Here is a 23,750-nt window from a genome sequence, read left to right as displayed (position 1 = left end):
TGTGATCGGATAAAACGAAATCCTAGAAAATCAAATCTCCCTTTTTTGATGAAGAGCGAAGGAAACCTAACGGATCGATAAGGACAAAATATGATATGCTTTTTGTGGAACAAAATATGATAATCATGATGCGGTTCGGTGGAGCTTCTTCAGCAGAAACTGCTCTAGACGAGATAAATTGAAATAAATTTTTTCATGCTCTACCAACCGTCAGATATTTAATAAATAAAAATCTGATTATCTGTTGCTTCCTAATTAATTTTTGTTATTGTATCACGTTGTAAATTTGTTTAGCTAATATGTTAATGTTTCCCATAAGCTCAAGTTAAATATTGAAACATCAATTTATTCCGCAAATATTAATTTGGTTGGTAAAACGTTCAGAAAGATAAACTTTTCTTTTAGAATTAAGAATGTCAGACCGCTTGGATTAAGATAAAAGATTGATGGAATTTTCATTGGCAGATTTAGAGAAAAATCGAAAAAAAATCACATTGTAAGCAATTGAAGTTTCAAATTTATATAGATTTCTCAAGATTTGTCAAAGCTGTTCTATATTGTCTTTATAAATATGATAAATTTAGTAAATAAATTAATTGTAATATGATTTATTGTTCTGTATATTAATCATATCGTACGATATCATAATATCATTATTATTAAAAAAGGTAGATTCAAGAGATCCCAAATTCTCCCAAATTCTCGCGTGTTTATCCTTCAATTATTTACTGTTTCTTTTTTAAACATTATTATTATTACTTAGAAGTTATTTAATACAATTGAAACTCATTTGGTAGATCTTGAATTGTGCTGGTTTTGTTGAAAACGAATGAAATAAAAAAATACTAATAATAATTTAGTAAAATTAACTAATGATACGCATTTTGTTTGTGGGCAACTACATAAAATTCTCCCTGAGCATTATTTTCTGCTATTGGATTTTTAATCTCTCTGTAAAAAACAATTAAAAGCCGACTTTTATCTTTTATTGTTGCACCAAAAAAGTGTCCGTTAAGCGTGTGTATAGAAATGACGTTGCCGCTTTCCAGCGTAGCAGGTCGGATTAACTTGAGTGCGACAGCAAAAATTCAGAGCTTTTTAATCTGCATTAAAAGCATGCGAAAAAGTACACATATACCAACCTGGTTTATAATTCTGCTCGTGAAAAACACGCTCACTAATTGCAATCAAATAACTGAAATCTCTCATTGCTTTAGCTGCAATTAAGGACGTAAAAAGTTGTTCAAATGTCCATTTTAAATAGGGTTGCCGCAACGCAGCAGCATTTTTGCGCAGTAATTGGATCCATCCCGCGAGGCAAGTAACTAGTGCGAGCAATTAGTGGGAAATTTTGGGCGGAAACTTTCCTTGCGGGAAAGGAAAAATTTCGTTGCGATTATGAAAAAAAAATGATGCAGATAACAACCACTTTTTTATTTATAGAAGTAATTTGAAACTTTTTCTTAATTTTTTATGCGATTTTTTTACTTACGTTCTAAAAAAAAGACAATAATTTTTGCTTTAATAACTAATATCAATGCTAAATGGGCAAAAACTTTGTGAAAATGTAGCCATAAAATGAAAGAAAAAATTGTTTTGAAGAGAAAACTAAAAATTTAATTTATAAAAATTCACAATTTTTTTTTTTAAATTACTGCCATATGTATAAATTAAAGAGCAAAATTTACAATAATATGCATCAATTTTTTAAAAATACATTTTAAATGGAACTTTTCAATCCTTTCTACCGCACCAAAAAGCCAATTTTGGATTTTCGGAAGAAAATCAAGAAATTTGGCCCACATGAAATCCTCGCGACTACCATCAGGGTAATTTTTAAAAGGACAAAAATGCTAAAATGTTGGAGGCGCGGCCAATTTTTTTATTTTTTTTTTGTCTCGCGTGAAAAGCCTGGTAAATATTACCAGCGGAATTGCGTCCATCCATCCATAAAGTCACGGGGCACGGGTTGAGTTGTGAATATTTCACATTCGCAAAAAGCGCCAACCGTCGCGGCACGCATGCCAGACTGCTTTTTGCTCAACAATATACCCGACATACCCGCCGTTATTTCCACGCGCACATATAAAACATATGTGCAATGTGAATAACAATTACATTCGCCTTCCTTTCATAGCGAACAGTCAAAAGAGAATTTTTAGTTTCGTCCTGCTTTCATCTGTGTCTGAACTGCGTGCAAAATGAATTTCAAAATTCAAGCATGTTAAATTTACATTCGAGAATAAAGGTGGAGAATAGAGAAGAAGGATCATGAAGATTTCAACATCATTGTGAGAGGCACAATTGTGAGGCAGAGTTATTACTTTATTTTCATAATGCATGTTGATGTATTAGTTTTTAAAGTGGAAAGAATCACAAGGAAACTCTACTAGCAAATGTATAATTTCTTATATGCAGAGTTGTGGGAAAAATTTTAGATGGATCTGTCAGCTTTAAAAAAATTTAATTTCTTGTGCTTTCCTTAAAAATGATATTATTTTGTTAAAGAAAAAATAATTTAAAACATTTAAATTTAATGCTAACACGAGGTGGATTTCGTGGAAAATTGAAACCGAGCAAACCTCCTTGCAAAGAAAAGTGATATTATTTTTTATTCTCCTCACAATCAAGTCGATACAAAAAAAAAAATTTGAAATTTGAAAAGAGAATAAAGGGTTTACAAGTAGCAAATGTAATTAAAAAAAAGCGTTTCAATTGTTATTCCTTTTCAGTTTAAATTTTTATTCTGGCTTTCGTTGTAATCCTTTGAGGGGAAAAGCGTCTGTACATGTACCTTCAAAATCCCTTTTAAATATAATTTTTATTTAAAATAAAATATAAAAATATTAATTATTTATACTTGTTGATTATTTTTGCTTTGGCAATACGACGCCGGTGTCTCTTTTGATAGCAGGTGTTTTAAACTTGATTACTTATGACTTGCTTTCTGCTTATCTACCTCTAATTCAATTTTTCTTTCACTTGTCAAGACAAAAAAACAATAATTATTACTAATAACTTTTATTGTAATAAGTATTGAAATTAAAATACATTTGAACGGATATTTGTAACTTAAAGAAAGTATATAACATCTTTTCCTAGTTAGGAAGGGATGATATTTATGTTAGTTTTCCCGGTTTTTCCTTTAAAACAAATTGTTAAGAGATTCATTTATTTTTATTGAATTTAACCCAAAGTAAAAATTGCATGAAAAATGCAGACTTATTTGCTGCACAAAAAGTCAAAAGCAGTCAAAATGAAACTTAAGCTGGTAAATATACTACAATTTTCATATTATTATATTTAAAGAAAGAAATCAGAATAAAATAAAAGAGGAAATTTTGAATTTTCTTGCGGAAAATTCCAGTTATGAGAAATCGATGAAGCAAGTTTTACTTGTACATCTTCTCAACGCCGGAAAAGCAGGGTCGGATTCTCGCGGTCGTTTCGCGCAGCCAGATTTTCTCATTTCCATTCGGAGATGAGAGCACATGGTGTGCACGCTCATTACATAAACGCGGGTAACGATCGCGCAGTGTGAAGAAAGAATCCGCGGCAGTAAAAAACAAAAGTGGCCTCGTGGAATTTTACAAGGCGGCAGTTTTCTGGGTCGCAGCTGCCAGCGGGTTGTCGCAGCGGAATAATTCGCTGCTGCCGGCGTCGCGCGAGCGGAAAACAAATCGAGCGAAATTTGAGCTTAATTGCGAGCACACACGCGTTTGACGCCACCAACTGCTCTGTTAACGCGACGCAGAGTGGAAACAATAAATCCAAGCGCGGTGCTCAAGTTGACGAATGAAACGTCGAGAGTGGCTCAACTCGAGTTTCATTATTTGCCTTTCCCATCCGCTTCAGTGGACCTTGATTTGAATCAACTTGGCAAATAATCCAGTGCTGCCGAATTTGATTTTGGCCAATCACGGTCGACGTGGTCCTTAAAAATATTTACTATTTTATGCAAACACTATTATGTAAAAGTGAAAATTTAAAAAAAAAATCCAGATATATTTTCATATTTAATGAAATGGAACTAAACTCAAGGCTCACTGAGTCGGACTGGGTCGTTTTGATCTCAGATTTTTTTATTTTGGCAAAATCCTTGCTAGTGGTGGTGCCGTTCAACAATTCCTTATTCCTCTATCTAAAAAATGAGGGTGAGTTTCACCAAATTTGATAGCCAGCTTAACATGGTTTAAAAGAAAGACAAAAAAGATACATTGATATAAATGAAAGAGGCAGCCTTGAATTTTATCAGCAATTAAGAAAAATTAAATAGAAAAGTCTTTCAATCAATTTAAAAATATAAGTGAGCATCTTGTCTGATCTGCTTCCCTCTATAAAAAAACGCCAGATTTAATTTATCATTTAATTAAATTAATGAAGTATTTTATGACATTTTGCTAGTAAATTTTTTATCTCTTTATTAATAAATAATTATTTAAAAATTTAGTTTCTTCTTCAATTAGGTTGAATGTGGTCAAATGAGATTCGTGAAATGTTTTACGATTTACGTTAGTCTCATTTCAAACAGCTTTTACAGTAAATGTGAGATGAGTTTCAACGCTATTTCCATGATTGTTTATTTTCGTATTGAAATTATGCCGCTGGCTTTACTTTTTTTAACAAACAATAACCAATATATTAAATGCTAATATTTAAATTTTATGATTTTTGCAATACACAACTGATTTGGCATAAATTTTTTCAAAAAATTCCGGTTTTTGCTCAGGCTTTACAATCACAGTCAAAAACTGTAATTGAATTCCTGAAGTTTTTTGTTATTGTGCTCGTCAAAAGGTAATATCTTGATATTACTCTTTTTTCATATCAACTTCAATTTTATATTCTAACATAAAATTTCAGCCAAAATAAAATCTTTCTACTGATCATAGAAGGAAATTGTCTCATCAAAAGAGATGCAGTGTAGCATTTGGCTGCAACAAAGATCCATTCAATTATTGTGTACTCCAAACCTTTGGTCTCAAATTCTAAACCATGGACGAATTTGTCCTCAAAACTAGAATAAGCGATTGCCTGTGAAATTTTACGTTAAAAATGTAATAATGTAAAATTTTGAGATAAATTTTGAATAAAATATAATAAATAATAACCTATAAGTGTTATTTTGCAACTGTGACTTTTAATCGCTGCTCGTTAAAAGTTATTTGAATTTATTTCCACCCACAGATCATCAGACGTCAGCAATTGAATTCAATTTCCAGCAGACCGCGCGGATTTAAAAAGTAATTATACCAGATGTTCATCGCAACATCTGTTGAGTTAAATTTGGGCCGAGCGCGCCTGTGCACGCATTTATTTCAAAACCGCGCACACACGCGAAATGAATTGATAAAATAACGCATCAGACAAACAAACGAGCAAAACAAAACAACAACGCGGCCGGTAATCCGGTTTTATACCGCAGATTCTCGTTTGTTTGTTCTCCGGCTGACAAAGTAGCTTAAGCCGGATTATGATTCACGCGTTTTGGTCGCTCTGATAACAGAAATTCCTGCCTTTTTTCCTCTCTGTTCTCTGGTCCATTTGCCCCGGCGCGCGATTTAATTACAGTCGCCTGCAGCAACATTTACCCCCGTCATTATGCGCCGTAGACACGCGAGGAGAAAAGAACGGAGACTGTAATATCTTGCCTGGAGATCTCTTCGAGCTCTTTCCCCCTAGGAGTAATTATGTCCTTTTCAACTTGAAGCCGCTTTCCAGGTGGTACAACCGTGAGAATTCATCTGAATATGCAAATTGCTGTGCAGCTTTCGCAGATAGTAATTCTCTCGCTGTAAAAAGTAGCACACGGCACCTATTTTCTCCTCTCTAAAGTGAAGGTTTTCACCATTTTTCACGAGTTTTTTATGGTTGCATAATGGACTGTGAGAAATGGATGTTGGTTGTCACTGATGCATGTATAAATGTGAGAATCAATGGCGTTTTTAATACCCGAACATTCAGCTTGTATAATTATTCAACGACCTCGGCGGTGAAATGTGGTTTTTCAGCGCGAAATGGGGACTGATTAATTATTCACGTGGCATGTTTTGCACGTCAAGCGAAAAATCATTTGGTGGCTCAATGGAAATGTTCAAACATGTATCATTTGATGTGAGTTTTGACCTGGACTAATTAAAAATTAATTGACATAGAGAGGCTCGCTCGGAGTTACATAAGGAAAGCTTTTTGTTAATAACCCGCACAGGCAAGGTTACGCAACAAGATAATACCAGAATAATTTAGCATCTTCCCTTTGCGCAAAGTAGGGTGAACCTACTATTATGCTAAAGTATAAAATAACGAGGGGGAAATGAGATTATTTTGATAGTGAGAATGGTAACGTTACAGCTACATTCTATTTCCAAAACTTCTGAAACTAATACAAACCAGGTTTGTATTCCTACACAACTTTGGTACTGTTTCAAGTTATAATTTACAAGATATACATATAAAGTTAACTGTAGATAACCTAATTATTGTTACGTATAAATAAGAATCAAAGGGAGGCCAGAAATTGAAAAATCAACTAAATCGAAAACAGAATTATTCAAACAATTCCCATCCGTTTTTGTCCCCGGAAAGTCCGTCAGAGTCGTTTAAGGAAGTATTAAAGTAAGGTTCGCTTAAATTTGTCCCACTTTAGAATATCTAAAGTGCTTGAAAGCGTTTTTGACAGAAACTGGATGTTTGAAAAGTAAATGCATGAAACAAAAAAGGCCAAAATTCTAATTTCGAACGAATTTGTGGCAAGGACAACTGTGAAATTTTAGACTAACAGTTGTTTTACTGTGCAAACTGCACCCGAAAAGGACTTACGAAGTAAGAGTAACTGATAAACTCTGGAAAAATACATTTTTCTAATTTTGGTCAGAATTTTCTAAATTTCAAAAGAAAAAATGGGTCAACCAAGCAGTAATTTTCCACTAGGATTCCCATAAGGCATATGAATTGTTTGCACTCTCTGGAGCCTCTTTCAGTCCCTTACCCTTGAGCTGCTGCCGCTAACAACAATGAATATTTCATTTCGTCCGCTACTGAGAATTTAAATTTATAATTTTACCTCGTGCGTGCGCGCAACTGCTAAATATTGCAAAACCTCTCCTATAATCAACAATTCAGGTGTACATGAAAGGCAGTGATGAAGCAATCACTGTCAGTTTAAGTGTTTGCTTTGCACTGCGTGGATTTAATAAAGGTGGCTGAATAATCAATCCGGCGCCGATAGAGCGGTGGTTCGTGTTTGCAAATGAAAATAAACTTCAACCCCTTCTGGGGCGCTCGTTTCTTTTAGCGGTGGAACGCATTACGCACCTTATCTCGAGCTTTCTTTCTCGACCTGCTGAGAGTTTTCGCCCTCTCTGCTGGGTGAACGCATTATAAAATAAAAGGACGGGTGTGGCAGAGAGAATAAAGGGTGTGCAAGAAAGTTGCCGAAAGAGCCTTGAGTGTCACACACGCACGCCCCCAAGCAAATCTGTTGCATTTTATGAGGAGCTTAGCGCGCTTTTAACTTTTCGTCACCACCAACTTTTTGAGCCTATTTTATCCGACTAATTTAGGGAAAGTGTTGGTAAATTCGAGGAAAAGTTCATTGAGAACTTTGCGGAAGTGTTTTCCACAGGAATGTTTGTGAAATTCATAATTAAATTGTGCGAATAGTAAATAATTAGCAATGCAGGAATGTTGGAGATTTTAAAATTAATTTACGTTTCTCACCCAAATTTCAACTTGCTTTTTTAAAACCTTTGTTTTTTTTTCAATTTGAATTCAATACTTGTGAATTATTTATTTATTTTTTTAATTTTTATACGACAATTGATCTTTGCGAAATGCGTTATTTTGAATAAAATAAAATAAATGGCTTTTTGAGACTTTTCAATAAATTTCTGGATTATTTTGACAATTTTTGTATAATAAAATTATTTCCTAGTGTATATACTGTTTGATAATATTTTTTTCTGTTTGAGAAAATTAAATTAATTCATTGCTTTCACGAAATAGCTTATAATTATAAATGGATATTTGCATTAAACATGCAATTAAAACATAAAATGCCAAGTTATTTTTGAACTCGAAACAACCATCGGCCATGAAATCTACTACAAATAAATTTTCCACTCCCAAATCAATTTACCTCTAAATTGATTTACAAAACCACGTCCGCCACAAATCATAACTAAAAAAGAATCGACTGATTGCTTTCGCCACTCACTCGGCATCAGCAAATTGATTTTTTTTTTACAAATTAACTTAATCGTTTTCCGTTCGCTCAGTTTCAGCCGGACGATGTAAATATAATTGGCGGCGTCACGTGGGACAAAACTCGGTTGGTTGGAGGCAATGAAAAGTTAATCATCATTCGGCACACTCACGCTTGATTGGTTTTTCAATCGAAACAAAAAAATCTTTTTGCACAAATGTTCGTTGGAAATTCTGGCTCGACTTTTCAACTTATTTTCTCGTCGCGAGTTCATTTGCCGTCGGAAAGACCTAATTTTTGAACGTACGAGACACGGGCGAGCAAAAACGCTTGTCGAGAGAGCGACGACGACTCCCGGGAGAAATTTCCGCTCCGGCTCGAATTACACTCGGCTGCATTTGAAGAAAGGATTAATTTCACTCGCGGCGATTCGACACAGACTTTGTTGCACATGTGTATATATTATACGTCTATTGTTTTGATACGCATTGCATTACGTGCGACCCGGCAAAAGAAGAAATCAATTCCCAGTAGTTCAAATCCCCGGCAGACGCTGATTTGCAGCCGCAATAAGCTGCCTGCTCGTTTTGTGATGCTATCTTTGGAAATTGAGCAAGTCCCGACGCCGGCTTTGGAAAATCGCTTTTTCGAATCGATTCCGAGCCAAGGAAAGTGAAATAAAATACGATATCAGCAATTTCGCTTCGTTCGTTTAAGATTGTATTGCCCTTGCTTCATTTTTGGCGCATGCTCGATTGCTATGATACGTGCAACGAAAAAAATCATGTGCTTCGAACATGGACATTTTAATTATACGGTTATCATTGACGTCACTTAATTAATTTTTTGTTGAATATAAACGAGATTCTCTGCTTTACTAATTATTGCAGAATGTGCGTAGGTGAAACTAGTTATTAGGAACAGTAAAAACTGGCTAGAAAAACTCGAAGGTAATTTTTTGGTGGGTAGGAGGAAAGCGGAAAGCAAATATTAAACAAAAGCTTTAGTTGCAAAGTTTCTTTACATATCATCAGGCACAGTTGGTGAGCAAATGTTCCTAAAAAGCCATATTTGTATTGATACTTATAAAAAAATACTTTTAGGGCTCAAATTTTAGTCATATTTAAATTAGTTTTGAACAATGAAATCCTAAAATATTCTTTTATAACTAGTCATTTTTTCAAATTCTGTAGAATATAATATAATTAAAAATAAGTATAATTATTAAATGTTAGTTTTTAGCTAACTTTTTTGACGACACTGAATTTTAAGACAAGCTTAATAGTAAATTAATATTTTCCTTAAAACTTATAAGTTTGATATTTCAGCTGAAATTTTTACTAGTCATTGAATAACAACGCATAAAATGGTGAAATTAAAATTCTGGAAAAATAAAATTCATGAAGATGTCTCAAAATGATCTAGAAAATTGGAAATTCAGTCACAAATGATCAAATGATTATTATTTTTAAACTGATTCTTTTGTAACAACAAAGTCAATTGACAAAAATCTTTTTAATTAAGGCAGAGGAAAATTGATTGTAGATCTACATTTGAATGGAAGAAATTTAAATAAATATAAATGAAAAAATTTGTTGAAACTTTACATATTAACAAAGCAAAAATAGCATTGAGTGGTAACACTCAAGGAATATTTCAAGAGAAATTGAAATTTTACAAAAAATTATATTGTTTTCTATATTTTGGAATTCATTTCAAATTTAAAGAGGTAGAAAACATTTTTAGTTACCTAAAATTTATTTTTATTCTGAAAAAATAACATGATATATATGTAAATTTACCCAGAAAAATTCAAAATTATACCCAAAGGGTAAATACTAAAAAAAAAAAAAAAAACGTTTCAGACGAATTGCCATCCTTCGCATGTTGGCAGTCCCATCTGCGAAAATTACTCGCCGACAAAAAAAAATTGGGAAAAACTCGTTTTCACTCAGGGGAGATGCGCCGGGGCGTCGGAGTAATTACGACGGCGGCTAATTCGCTTGCTAATCACAAACGTGCCACGCGTGAAGCGCTACTTTTTGCTTGCCAACCCTTAGTAGAATTAATCAGAATACGTGCTCCAGCACTAAAATTCTCAACGGTGCACCATAATTAGCGCACGAAAACTCTCGCGTTATGGCCCCTCGTTGGCAGTCGGGAAGGTGGAAAATAATACTTTTATTTTGACAGCGCCCAAGTTGATTTTCCATTTCCCGGCGGCAGTTTCACTGTTGGTTGGATCAGAGAAAGTAATTTTATCATGATGGAAGATGCGGTGAGTAGACTGAATTATGAGGCCAATGGGAAAAATAAGTATTTGAATATTTTTATAAATTGAACGTTAACACTCCAAGGAGAGTTCAAGAAAAAATGAATATCCAGACTATACCTCATTGCAAAGATAAAATAAAATAAAAATGACATTTGACCCCTAAAAGCGACCTGCGGATTAAAAACCCAGGGTTTTAAGTTTCCAAGCTAAATTAAGAGGGAGGAATTTAAAAATAAATAAATAAATGGTGGGATTTTTAATTGAAGAAAAAGGTACCAGAAAAAGCACCAGTAAACTACAAGTCACCTTTTGGGGTCAGTTTTTTATTTATTGACGTTTTCATTTTTTCTTTGCAATGAGGCTGCCCGGTTTCAACTTTTTCAATTTATATAATAAGTAAAATTTCAGTATTTTAAGGCTGTTTTAAGGTGTAAATTTAAAAAAATGATATACAGATACTTCTGAAAAACTCTAGGAGATATTTTATCTTTCAGAACAGAATGAAAAAGGTGAAAAATATCTAGAAGCATGATATTTTAGGAAGAAATAGGTTGAAATTAAAAAAAAAATTCAGAAAAAAGGCGAGATAGCTTTGAAAATGTCCCCAAAAGAGACAAAAAGAAATGAACGCAATTAACAGTTGTACAAAAAATAATAAGGAAAGTTCCATAAAAACTCAGTTTATATAACAATAAAGTCGTTAAAAATGTAAACAGAAAGAGTGGAAGCTTAATAAAATTCAAATTAAGTAGCATCTAATGATTCGGTGCCTTAAAAAAAAGGAGCAAAAATTGAGGTCATTGTACGAATTTCCGTCAATAAAATTGACCACTTTCTCATGAAAACAAAGTCCCCATCAAAAGCAACGGTTGCAGTAAAAATAAGAATGGGGAAGAAAGAAAGAAACTAATGGGGTGCTCTGAACACACGGCGTGGTGACATTTGGCAAAAACTCCGAATAAAAAAACTGTGAACAGAGGCATCAGTAAAATTTGTAGCGCGAACAAAAATCAATGATTTTATCCTTTTTTTTTTTGAACAAAAAAGAACAACAATCTATTGACACGAGCCTCGCGGCCTTGCCATTTCTATACTTTCAATCAAAAATGAGAGTTTATGTCAAATCCAGGGTTGTTATTTTTTTTTCTGTCTTTCATTCTTTCAACCCCGGTGGGCGAAAGGGCAAGCGATCGTCTCTCTCGTCACCCGCGGGCGAGAATATCGCCCAGCGTTATTGTTCCGCAGCACAGAGGTGAATTTGTATTTGCGCCTTCACTTTTTTTTCAGCAGCTCGACGCCTGCATGGTGATGGCGATAAAAATTGTCGAGCTACGAGAGTTGAAAAATGCCGCAAAAAAAAACAAGACCAATATACAAACAACGCATACCTCGGGGGTAACGTTGCCAAAACTCCTTTCCGCCTCTCCATTTCCAATGCTGCAGGTTGGACGCAACTCGCAAAAAATAATGCCATGTACTTTGGCCGAAACTGTTTTCCCAGCTGGCTGTTGCCGAGGCACTTTGTTTTTCCACACACCGTCATTGCCTGGCCCCGCCGGCACTCACAGATAAGCGGGTCAAACAGCTCTTTTTGGATGCTTATGTAACCAGTCAAAAACGTTCAAGTAAATTTTAATATTTTAATTGAAATGTATCGAGAAAGTGAGAAATCTTTGATGGTTTGAGACACTCGTAATTTTATTGAAACAATTAAATTATTTTAAACCAAGAAAAAAAAATTAAATTATGTGGTGATTTCAATGTTAGGTCCGCTTTTCCTTGATGGATTTTGCGAGTAATTTATTGTTTAAGAAGAAACAATCTGCTCTACATATTTCGGCTGCAAGCTGCAGCCATAATATATGAACTTTCTTGCCAGAGAGTCTTCTTAAAAAAATTCTTCTTTCTATTCAAATTAAATTAAATTGATTTTTTCCCTGTTTCGTCTCAAATAAATATCATTTAATTTACATAAAATAATAAAGTTTATATATGAATTCTGTCTAGAGCAGGGTCTTGAGTTTTACTTTGGTCGTTGCAAAGTAAAAACTGGCTTTTGAATTTGCAACGTGCCCGGTAGCTGCGAGTGGCTGTTATAACATGAATTTCATTTTATGTGTAATTCAAAACATTTTACAAACTAAAAATAAATTATAACGCCTTGGGCGATTTTCAACTATTCTCAGTCTGAAAGTTATTCCACAGACTGCGGCAGACTGATTTTATAAACTTCGTTAATAAAAGAAACTTTATAAAGCAGTTTTTACTAACTCTTTTCAATCATTTTTTTTTCTTTATTTTTTAAATCTTTGCTCACTGCCCGTGGGATAAAAATGAGATTCTGCGAATTACATTTAAGCTGAAATTTAAAAACTGGCTGATGAATTTTTACTCATTTTAGGTGACCACGCCAGACGCACGCTCGTTTTTCATAAATTAAGTCTGTGGCAAAACATTTAATGACCGTGTAATTACCGCACTAATGCTCGTGGCGCGGTCGTAAAAAAGCGCCGAGATAAAAAAAAAAAAAAATAGCGCCACACATCTCTTTTTTTCCTCTAGAGGGTGTGAATGAGCGTCTCGGTAGAGCACGTGGATGTAATTGAAAGAGTCAGATTTATGAAAACGCCTCGGCATGAAAATAGCATTCTTTGTGATGAGTTGCTGCAGAAGAGGAAAAGCTCATTTTCTCTTTATGCATTCAAATCCGACCTTCTCTTTTATTCTCGGAAGAAGATATCATTTTTTATTTATATTCCATTTCTATATGAAAAGTTGCATAAACTCGGCTACGTCATTATCAAAATTAATTTCATTCAACCCGAGAGAAGGAGCTTTTTGCTGTTTGTAACTTCTAATGCTTCCAGAGCATGATGAATGACATTTGAGAGAGGAGTATAATTTTGAGAGGGACGCGGACTTAGTTATTTCGGGGCCCATTTCGTAGATTACGTTGGCGGAGGACAAAGATATCCTCTTCTGTTATTACTTGCTTGCAGCGACGAGTCCTTTAGTAATGAAGTCAGGTGGATTAGTCGCTGGGCCGAGTGAGAAATCGTGTTTTGACAAGCAGCCTCGAGGCATATCCAAGTTTTAAGCGGCGTTTCGCATAAAATAGGGAACAAATTTTGAATTTTTGCTTGTCAGAAGTGCTTTCGCAGATTCATCTGTTGTTCGGCAAGGATAAGAAATTTGATCCGTTGTCTCTGCGAGATTTATATCTGAGCAGATTATTCTTAGTTTAAGGCGTTTCCACTAGTAGAGCAGGATATTCCTAAACGAATTTTAGTTATTCAACAAGTCATAATATTTTAAGTTTTTAAATTAAGATATATTTCAATAAAAATGTACTTTTTTCAATTTGGAAAAAAATATAATTTTGAATTATTAAAGAAAATATTACTTATTCTTATCACATAGTAAAAAATTGCTTTTTAGATGCAAAACATATTTTTTTTTACCAGGCACTTCAGAAAAATTAAATTAGTCCTTTTTGCCAAGACCTTGATATGTTTAAAATTCTAGAGCAAAGGTTTCACAAAATTGTTTACTTTATTATTTTTAAGCAATGAATCGAGACGTGAGGGAATTTTTTTTACAAATAGAATAAGCTGAAACGTGAGCTAAACAAATCGAATTTTCCCTATGAAATTTTGAAATCTTGCCAACACGACGTATCACAAATTTTTTTATTTAAAAAACATCATACAAAGCGTAATTAAATTATAATCAAACTTTTGCAGCAAAATTAAAAAATTTTCATATGTTGAAACTTTTGGAACAAAATGATAAAGGAAAGCACTTAAAAGAAAAATAAGCTTTCCAGCTTTCATTTGAAAAAAAAAGGTATACAATAAGTGAAATCCTATTCGTTATAAATTCACCGAGCATCCCAACACATTTTCCAGCCAAATGTAGCGCACGATCCGGTCCCACTGCGCCACTGGTCTGAATACATTTTAGCGATATAATTCCATTTTCGGCCTCCGCAATTCACTTTCATACCGGGCGTTTCTGTTTTCATTTTTTTATATAGTTTCGCACAGCAACTGCTGTCGGCGCGTTAAACAACACAATATCAATAAACCGCTCTGCCACACATGTAGTGTTCCGCATACAAATAGCACATGCCCTCGAAAATATGTACAGAGACGGAAAACAATCAGCGATTCATTATTTATCGCGCGCCGCTTTTATTGCTGCCATGTGTTTTTGCCGTTGGAAATTAATAATGTGCGCCGCCGGTGGCAAATTTGCCAGTCAAACCGCACAACATACTAATCCAGAGAGCACGGCTCGTTCCGAAATAATTGGATCGGCGATTTTGAATGGATTGGTTTCACGCGCGCCCGCCCGTGAAACAAAGAGACATTCGGAATCGATCAGCCATCGCGAGTATAATTGAATGCGGTTTATTATCTCTGGAATATATTTGCATGTTGCGATTACATTCATTAATGCCATTAGAAAAAATTAATTAACTGTGCTGATGACATCAAATGTTATTCTCTGTGTGTGCAACTCGACTTTGCTCATCAAATAAACAAGAGTCTGAACAATTGAACGTGGTTGGAAAAGCTGATTGTGAAACTGTTTGGTAATTAATATAAAATTTATCGGTTTCAATAATTAATTTAATTTTTCTTTGTAGTGTTCAATTAATCCCACGTTTATTTATTTAATTCCAGTTCAGGTTTGGTATAGACTAGAGAGATTATTAAAAATAAATTTATCTGACAATGAGACCTTTTGGGAATAACATTTTTTTTTCAAATTAGCCTAAAAGATTTTTCACTCGTCTTAAAAACTTCATTATTACGTATTTTTGTTTCTTTGACCAGTTTAAATAGAAGGAGGTATGCAACCGGCTTGGCACTTATGCATTCTGGTTGCATAATTAGTATAATTAAATTAGCAACTTAACTTTGAAATAATTATACAAAAACTTTTTGTAAGCTGCATTAAGTATTCAGTGATTGAAAACTTCACAGAAAAAAAAAATAAAAATTTTGGAGAGAAAAAGATTATACACCTGACTCTGCAATGCAGTTAATAGGATTTAATCCTCTTTAATTTCAATTTGTCTCTGCTTTACTCGTGTAATTTGCATTAATTAACTCATTCTCATTCTCAGGTTTCGCGTTTGAAAGTAATTATTTAGAAGCAGAAAAGAGGAGCGAAACAAAAGACTTATGTTATGACTAATGAACTTCTGGTCGTTAAACAAAGGAAAAACGAGAATTTCCGTCAGCTTCCACGCGGCTAATTCTTGCTCTAATTGACTATGTACATATTTGACAGGCAGAAAATGCGAAATCACGATGCGACATTAAACACAAGAGACCGTAAAAGCATGCTCTTGTAAACACGCACAGAGCAATACTAATTGTAAGTTTACTATTGCAGTTTGCTTTGACACTATTTGCGCACAGAACTCTCTCAATTTGATGCACAAATACAATTCAAATAATCGTGCAAATGGAAATTAATTGAGGAGCAGGAATTCTATGAATTTGATTTATCCGCAAAAGTCTCTTTGATCTTGCAACGTCAGAATATGTCAACCAGCTTGATACAAATTTATTTAACTTAATTTAAATTTAAAATTATTGGAATCGTAAAAAAAATTAATTTCTTTAATATATTAATGAACACTTGTTTTACTTTACAGAAATAAAGAAAACTGAATTACAGATTTATAAAAAGAAATTAAAAAAAATAATAATAATAAGCTGGCAACCTATTAAATTTATTCAATTTCGTTTTACAAATTATAAAATCTGTATTACTGGGGGAGTCTCTTTGATATTTGAAGATTTAGCAAAATCTTTGCTGAAGTAGGTGCCTTATTGGTCAAAAGTTCCATATTTCCCATCCCAACAATTTCTTTTCTTTCAATTAAAATTGTTTACTTAAAACTTGGGGAAATGAACAAGAATTTAAAAAAAAATATATATTCTAAATAAGAGTGCAAATTTAAATTTTTGCTTTAGAAAGTTCTCACTCTCTCGGTCTCGTGCAGCGGCTACCATTTGTTATAAATCAAAAGGAACCACAAGCGAACAAATGTATGAAACGAGCAAAAACCCGACCGCATGAAATGTTCGCAATTCTCTCGCTGCCTAGCGTCTTTTGCCGCCCGCAGCGAGGCACAGTTGGAGCGACCAAGCGCACAGCCGTGTGTGAAATTATTTGCATTAAAACACTCCTAGTCTTCACTGCAAGCTCAGAGAGATGCAACAATGTTGTCCTCGAACGCAGCTGGTCCAGGAGTGGTGCAAGCGCCATTCTCGCGCCGACCACTTGGCCGTAACTCACGGTTGAAAAGATAATTTGTTCCTGGTTTATGAGAAGCGGCACACATACGGTGGCTGACCTCGGGTTCTAACTGAAATTACGGTCCGTCGTTAAATTTATCGTGTCTCTCTTTAAAAGAGAGATGAGGCTCAGCCAATTTTACGACCGATCCGCCAGTGTGACCAACAGAAGACTGCTTTCTGAGCAAATATACCAAACGATTCAAGTAAAAATTCATTATATATTTTCATATTATAATATATTGTCTTTCTAAAAATAATTAAAAATTACACTTATGTCTCTAATATATTTCAAAAGTAAATTACTTGAAAAATTATTTATGCAGCACTTTTTAACAACTCTTCTTCAATTACGTTTAAATACACGATTTTTTGATAAAAATTAAGTAATAAATTAATTTGATATATATTATAAGATTTTTTTTAAGTAAAATCTAATAAATAAAAGTTTTTCTTGGTTTTGGGTTAAAGAGGCCAACGATTTGTTTGATGCATAGCATGGATAGCTAAAAAATTTTATAATAATCGCCATTAAATATAAAATTCAATTATATCTTTTAACTTTTTAAGTAGTGGCTGTTTTAATTAACCATTATTATCATTTTATTTGAACTTTTAAACCATACTTTCCTTAATTTCTTTTCTATGTCAACTGGATAATATTTTAACATTTTCCGAACCCGAAAATTCAGTCAGAGCTTTTTCACTCAAATTTATGAGCATTGCAGAATAACACATTATTAAACCTAGCCATCGAACAAGTTAAATCAAAGTTAATTATTATTGCAATTACATTGAACGCACATGCCATCCGATAATTAAACATCAGTATTAAATCGCAAAGGCAAAATGTAGCCACTGCAAACGCGCTTAACAATGTGCATTAGTAAAATTAACACTCCAGATACCGCGCCATTTGGTATTTATTTTATCTAATTTGAACTGCAAAACCCACGTCACCCCTCATCACATCCGATTATTCCCGAAAGTGACCTCATTATGGTAATGGCAAAGTGTGGTTTAACAAAAGGGGTGTTTAGAGCACTTTAATTAAGTTTGGCAGCAAAAATTTCCGCGAGATTAAATTCAGCCGCGGCTTGTTTTGGAACAGAGAATTTAATCAAGTCTCGGTCTGATATATTTCATCGGAGCTCGGCAAGATTTTTGAAGATATTTAATCAAGCGCGCAGACTGCAAGGCGCACAATGGAAGGTAGGAAGAACGAAATTCGGTCGCGCAAAATTAATCTCCTCCAAAGAGAGATGGAGAAATTCGGCATGAAAGGGCGGCGAAAACAAGCGGTCCGTCGTTTCCCGTTGGCTTTGAACAATATAAGCGAATTAGCAGGAAAAAGATGATGGCGGCGGAACACATTTATTTGAACAAAAGAATTGCATTAATCAGCACTGCCACCGAGGGAGGGAAAGCAATTATTTATATTGAATCCATCGAATGATAAACTTTCCCACCCTTATTGATGTTGAAAAATCAACAATCAAGATAATGATTAATTTTCATCAAAAACTTTCAAACGGAAACCGAAGCGTTTTTCGTAATTAAATTTGAAGGAAAGCTGGACTTTTCTTTTGCCAGCAGACTAATAATATTGATTTAATAATATTTCAATTAATTTTAAGTGAAAATTAAAAAAAAATCAAATGAGTTCCACACAAAAATAATACTATACTTTAAGGATAAGCGAATCCTATGAAATGCCCTTTAAACGATAGGGAAATAAATTGTTGTCAAATCACTCGGGAAAAGGTTTTTCTTGTAAAAAATATTCATCGGGTTGCATAAACCTATTAAGACTGGGAGGCGAATTAACTGGAAATTTTCAGCTGGAAAATTCGTATCATACCCTTCAATTTTTCCGATTCGATGTTTTTAAAATTGGGTAAGCAAAAAGACAGGGAAATTGCCTTTTTGTTAGTTGGAGCTTGTATAATTTAATAACGGCCATAAATCACGCTTTTCCTCCTCCGAACGAGGCGAATTTCAACCCCTGCCGGGTCCATCAATCATCCGTTTCAAATAGACTGACAAAACTCTGCTTTTCTCAGATTTCCTCTCGCGGGATTTTTTGCCGCGGCGCGATTCATCATTTGTCTCGAATTTGGGCAAAAAGTCTCTTTTTGAAAATCGGCGCTGGGAAAAAAAAGGTAAAATAAAGCACTCACCGAAAACTGCAAGCACGGCGACCAACAAGTAGGCGGTGAGGAAGCTGTAGAAGACGTCGTTGCGATGGAAAATGTACTGCTCGCCCTCGTCGTAGTCGTGCCACCAAGGGCCGCCCGTCGTGTTGCCAGAGTCGTTGCTGCCACTCCACTTTTCTCCATCCATCTGCGAACAAGAACGCGTCAGCCGAAGATTAATTAATGGCACCTCTTAACACCGTCGGAACGCCAACAAGTGGACGTTCGTGCAAATTGAGAGAGAAAGTACAAATGCAGATGTAGGCGACACGCGAATTCAGCTTCCAGTAATAATTAGAACAAAACTTGAACGTGTTTTTGATAACGGAAATAATGAGCTGCAGTGTTTATTGTACCTTTCCTTGCAATTGTTTCTCTTTGTCAATTTAAAGAACTTTGATCAGGTTCCATTGGTTAAAAAGTCAGTTTTTTTTAAAATTATGACTATTTCACTCAAATAATAAATTCTGATGGGGAATCTTTTTCGAAATGGTGATTCAAAATATACAAAACGACTTTTTTTTCTTGAACGGATAATTTTTTGAACTTAATAAGATTTTTACAAAAACTTTTACTTCCATTTCAAGAGTGTTTGCCTTCACCAGTTAAATAACAATAAAATAAAAAATTCAAATGCCGTTAATTAAAATATTTTAACAGAATTTCATTTAGATTATTTATAAGAACAGTTTTAGAGTTTTCTACCAAAAACCAAGTTGGACCTGGACTTTTCCCCATAAAAGTTGAGACAAATTGTTAACAGAAACCTTTTTGTTGGAGAAAAATAGTTTTCATCAGTCAAGGTGTATCCAACAGGTTCAGATTTTAACATTTAAAAAAAAAAGCAAAAATAAGAAATAAATTATCACACGCGAATATTCATCCATTATTAAAATCCATTAATCACAATAAAATACATAATTTAATTATTAATATAATAATTATGAAATGAAAACTAATTTTAAATCTAGCATTAATCAATGGGGGAACATCTCATCCAATTTATTTGTGGGAGTACGGGGGGAGGGGGGAGGTTAATTCCAATCTAAGATTGAGTACAAATTTTTTTTAAATCACTATCGCAGTCATGGTATTTTCATACTTTGAATTCAAGTATGAAAATCATTACTGAAGAATTCCTCATTTAGTTTTCCTTTGTGCCGATCTTGACATTGAATATGATTTCGGCAGACACTAAAAAAATATCCGAAGTAAAAAGCTGTTTACAAAATAGGAATGTGAAGATTTATTGCACATTTCAAATAAAGGCAGACTTTTTATCAGATGAAATTCCTTGAGCGGCAATTCAAGATGTTGGGCTCAAAGCTCGTTTTGTAACAAAAAGCATCCTCGCAAGGCCTAGCGCATTTTTCATGCCTGCTGATCAAAGCCCCGCGCAACAAAGTAGCACTCAAAAAGCTCTCAAAGAATGTCCGCGCAAATTAGTTAGCTCTCGATGTTTCACAGCAAGTTTCGAAGCCGCAACCTGAATGAAAGATTCGTCAAATCGGCATAAGTTTTACACTTGCGCGCGCCAACTTAACAATGGAGGGTGAAAAAGTTGGGTCGGTTCTGCTCTGCGTCGATTCGTGCTCGGAATCGAAAGAAAACATTTGTTGCTTTTTCCCCTGCAGTTTTGCAGAGAGAAAGAGGCCGTCGGCGCAATAACAATCGGCTGGCGGGCACACGCCCCATCTCCTCGGATTCAGACAGCATTCACTGCATGTTCGCACTCCTCTCGATAATTGAAAAGGGAAAAAGTAGGGCAGAGTAAAATAAAAAAGAAGATGCAAAAAAGTCACTTTTGGTGATGATAAAAATTGATCTCGATGGAGGCCGTTTGGAATAAATTTAAACTCCGTGACGACAGAAAAAGTTATAACGGGGAGAGATAATAAAAAGAAGAAGGCATTAAAGCAAATGAAAAAGCCATCTTCCCTCTCTCCGTCATATTTCATATCCCTCTCTTTATGGAAAAAAATTATCGGACTTCCTTCGCCTCTTACTTGCGGCCGTCTGGGCAAGATAAACGTTTTATGCTAGCCAGGCAAACAGCGTCAACACTCGTAGCAAAAAAGTGGTTCACCTGAAAATCGTTATTTTATGGATTTAAAGAGAATGACAGTAAAAGAGATAGATAATAATGCATTTTACGCGTCAAAACAAGACTCTTGCGGACATTTTTAAGTATAAAGAATATTTTAGAACTTTTTTATTGCTTTTTTGCAAAATTTGAAAACCCACTACTGTGCAAAATTATACAAAAAAAAATTGAAGCAATTAATTAATTATTATTACATTTTGATTTTGCTTTGATATAAATTTTACTTTCATTTTATTTAACAAATTACTGGATTAAAAAAAAAATTAGTGACAAGAAAAGGCTTTTTTAAACTTTTTCTTACTTTAAACTTAAAAATAATTAATCAAAATGAAATTTGAGCCAAAAAACTCGCCCATTTCACCGGTCCAGAAACAATAAATCACTTGTAAGATTTACATTGTCGAAAACTTTTGTGCGGGGAACGCGCATTACTTCTTGCTTTCATTTATTGACAGTCGAAGCGAGTCTGCGGGTTGCTCTTTTGTCCGTGCGCATTTGCGTCACTAAAGCCAACTTTGCACAAGATCAAACCCTTTTGGGCAAAGTGCTGCATAATCGCTGTGGCCGCAAAACTTTTGTCCTCTCGCGAAGCCCGGCTGGTGCCACTGCATGAGAGGATCATTGATTTGCCGCACACTCTGTGGTGAATTTCCCTCTCTACTAATTAAATCGACGGCGACAGGAGCTCTGCAAAAAATCATCCCCCGCGGAACGGAACGTCTCATCCCACTTCGTTATTTCAAAGAGATATATTAAACGCGAGAGCGTTTTTCCTCAAGAGAGTGAAAATGTCACTTTGAAAAGACGCTCTGGGAAAAGCAGCTCCCGTTTGCAGAGACAGACCAAAAGCAAGCTTGGCTTTTGAATAGTAGCTTGTTGGAAGGCGAATTTATTTTGTTTGCTCAAACCACTCATTCACCACAGCTGTTTCTCAAGAAGAAATTCAAAAAAATTAAGAAGGCTCGAGTGAAAAAGAGCGACCAGAGACATTATTTCCCCGTCAAAAGCACTTTCAACTTAATGGAAGATTCAATTACCAGGTAAAGAAGAAGTAATTTCCTGCGTCCTTGTTAAAATTTAATGATCTAGCAACCAAAAGACGAGATTATGAAATGCTGAGTTGTGGAAGGGTAGGGGAGGGGAGGAAGTTTAAACTTTGATAAAATCCTGGTTTGTCCCTCAAATGTGTGATGTCTTTATTGTGATTTATTATCTTAATTTTTAAATGTCATTTTCCTTTTGAATTATTAGAACAAAAATCATTTCAAGAGAGGGCCTTTTTACAAATGAGTGCATACACAATATTTCCTGCCTCTCAGATAAGTCACGGAAATAAATAATTATTTGATCAAATAAGTAACGCCACTTCCAACCCATAAAATTGCAAATCGCTGAAATAATTCAGACCATTTTTTTAATAAGAAAATTAAAATTATTTAAATTAATTAATATTAAAAAAATTTAAGTGAATTCAAGCAAAATTTTTCTTCGTGTGCTAAATTAGGAAAAAACAAATAATTTTAGTTTTTAATAATTATATAAGGTTGGATTTTTTTATTTTAAAAATAATGATGTAAATTCATTCTCCATAGCCTTGAAATTATTAAAAGTTCCCGACTAATATTAAGTAATAAAAAAGTATAAATTAAAATTATCTGAACATTTCAAAATTAATTACTTTTTACGTCTCGCAAACCTTTAAGAAAGTTACCGAACCCTTTCTGCTCATTTATTTCCATTTCATTTCATACTTTTTTTATTATTGACTAGAGTAGAATAAACAATAATAATAAAGAAAGACAGTTAATTACACAGCTATAAAAAGTCACTTCTGCAGAGAAATTTGATACATCTGCAGCAATAACTTTCCGGTTTCCTCTCTCTCTTCAAAATTTACTTCCCAGTGGCATATTTTTAAACGCAATAACGGCGTGCTGGAATTGTAGCCCCTTTTTTCGCTCGTTTTTGTTTACGGTCCATATTTCAGACGGTCCTGTGGCAGCTCATAACGGTTTACTTCCTATGCTATAACTCGTTGTGCTATTTTTTCTTGTCTCGAGATTAATAAAACACTTCAGTCTGCGCGGAGAACGAGACTTCCTCGGTGGTAACCCGTCGTTTCCGATAATGCTCGGGGGGTGCGACCGGAGAGCGAATTATTCTTGCCAATTTAAAACTTGTCCCATCATCCGTGGGAAATATTGATTAGAAAATAATAAGAAATTCATGACAAAGGGAGAGAGACGGTTTTCCACGAATCTCATCACGGAAAAAGTCACTTATATTACAGAATACGAAGCGAACTTTCTCCCTGGAGCGTTTTTTCATACAAAAATCATGACCTCCTGTCGGATTTCCTCTTACTTTTCTCTCTGTGAGGCGGAAAAACTTTCCCAAAAGCAAGTAGGCGGAAAATCAGCTAGTTGTGTGAAAAGGGAGCCATCCTTGAGTTTCTTCATTTCTCTCGGTTAAAAAAACTGTAAAAAACCAACATGAAATAAATTAAAAAGGAAGTTTTTTTATCTTTTATCTTCCTCTCTCAGCTCCTACTTCATTTGTATTAATGAATTTCAAACAAAATTACTCGGGCCGAGTCTGTTAGGTGCAATTAAAATTCAACCAAGCGGCAGGGCTGCGAAAGTCAACAAAAAATGAC

At 34.5% G+C, this 23,750-nt stretch overlaps 1 protein-coding gene across 1 annotated transcript in view; it reads right to left on the bottom strand.

The window, feature by feature from the left end:
• The window catches only part of LOC132193370 (trissin receptor), a 120,200-nt gene that overhangs the window by 89,154 nt on the left and 7,296 nt on the right, over window positions 1-23,750 (bottom strand). The window contains exon 2 of the mRNA XM_059614000.1: window positions 18,976-19,138. Coding sequence (XP_059469983.1) covers window positions 18,976-19,138 — 163 coding nt within the window. The remainder of the gene's footprint in view (window positions 1-18,975; window positions 19,139-23,750) is intronic.

Source organism: Neocloeon triangulifer, unplaced genomic scaffold (genome assembly GCF_031216515.1).
Source record: "Neocloeon triangulifer isolate White Clay Creek 2 clone unplaced genomic scaffold, ASM3121651v1 ptg000004l, whole genome shotgun sequence".
Classification (NCBI taxonomy): Eukaryota; Metazoa; Arthropoda; class Insecta; order Ephemeroptera; family Baetidae; genus Neocloeon; species Neocloeon triangulifer.
The sequence above is the reverse complement of the archived record's forward strand: the minus strand, read 5'-3'. Positions and strand labels throughout refer to the sequence as shown.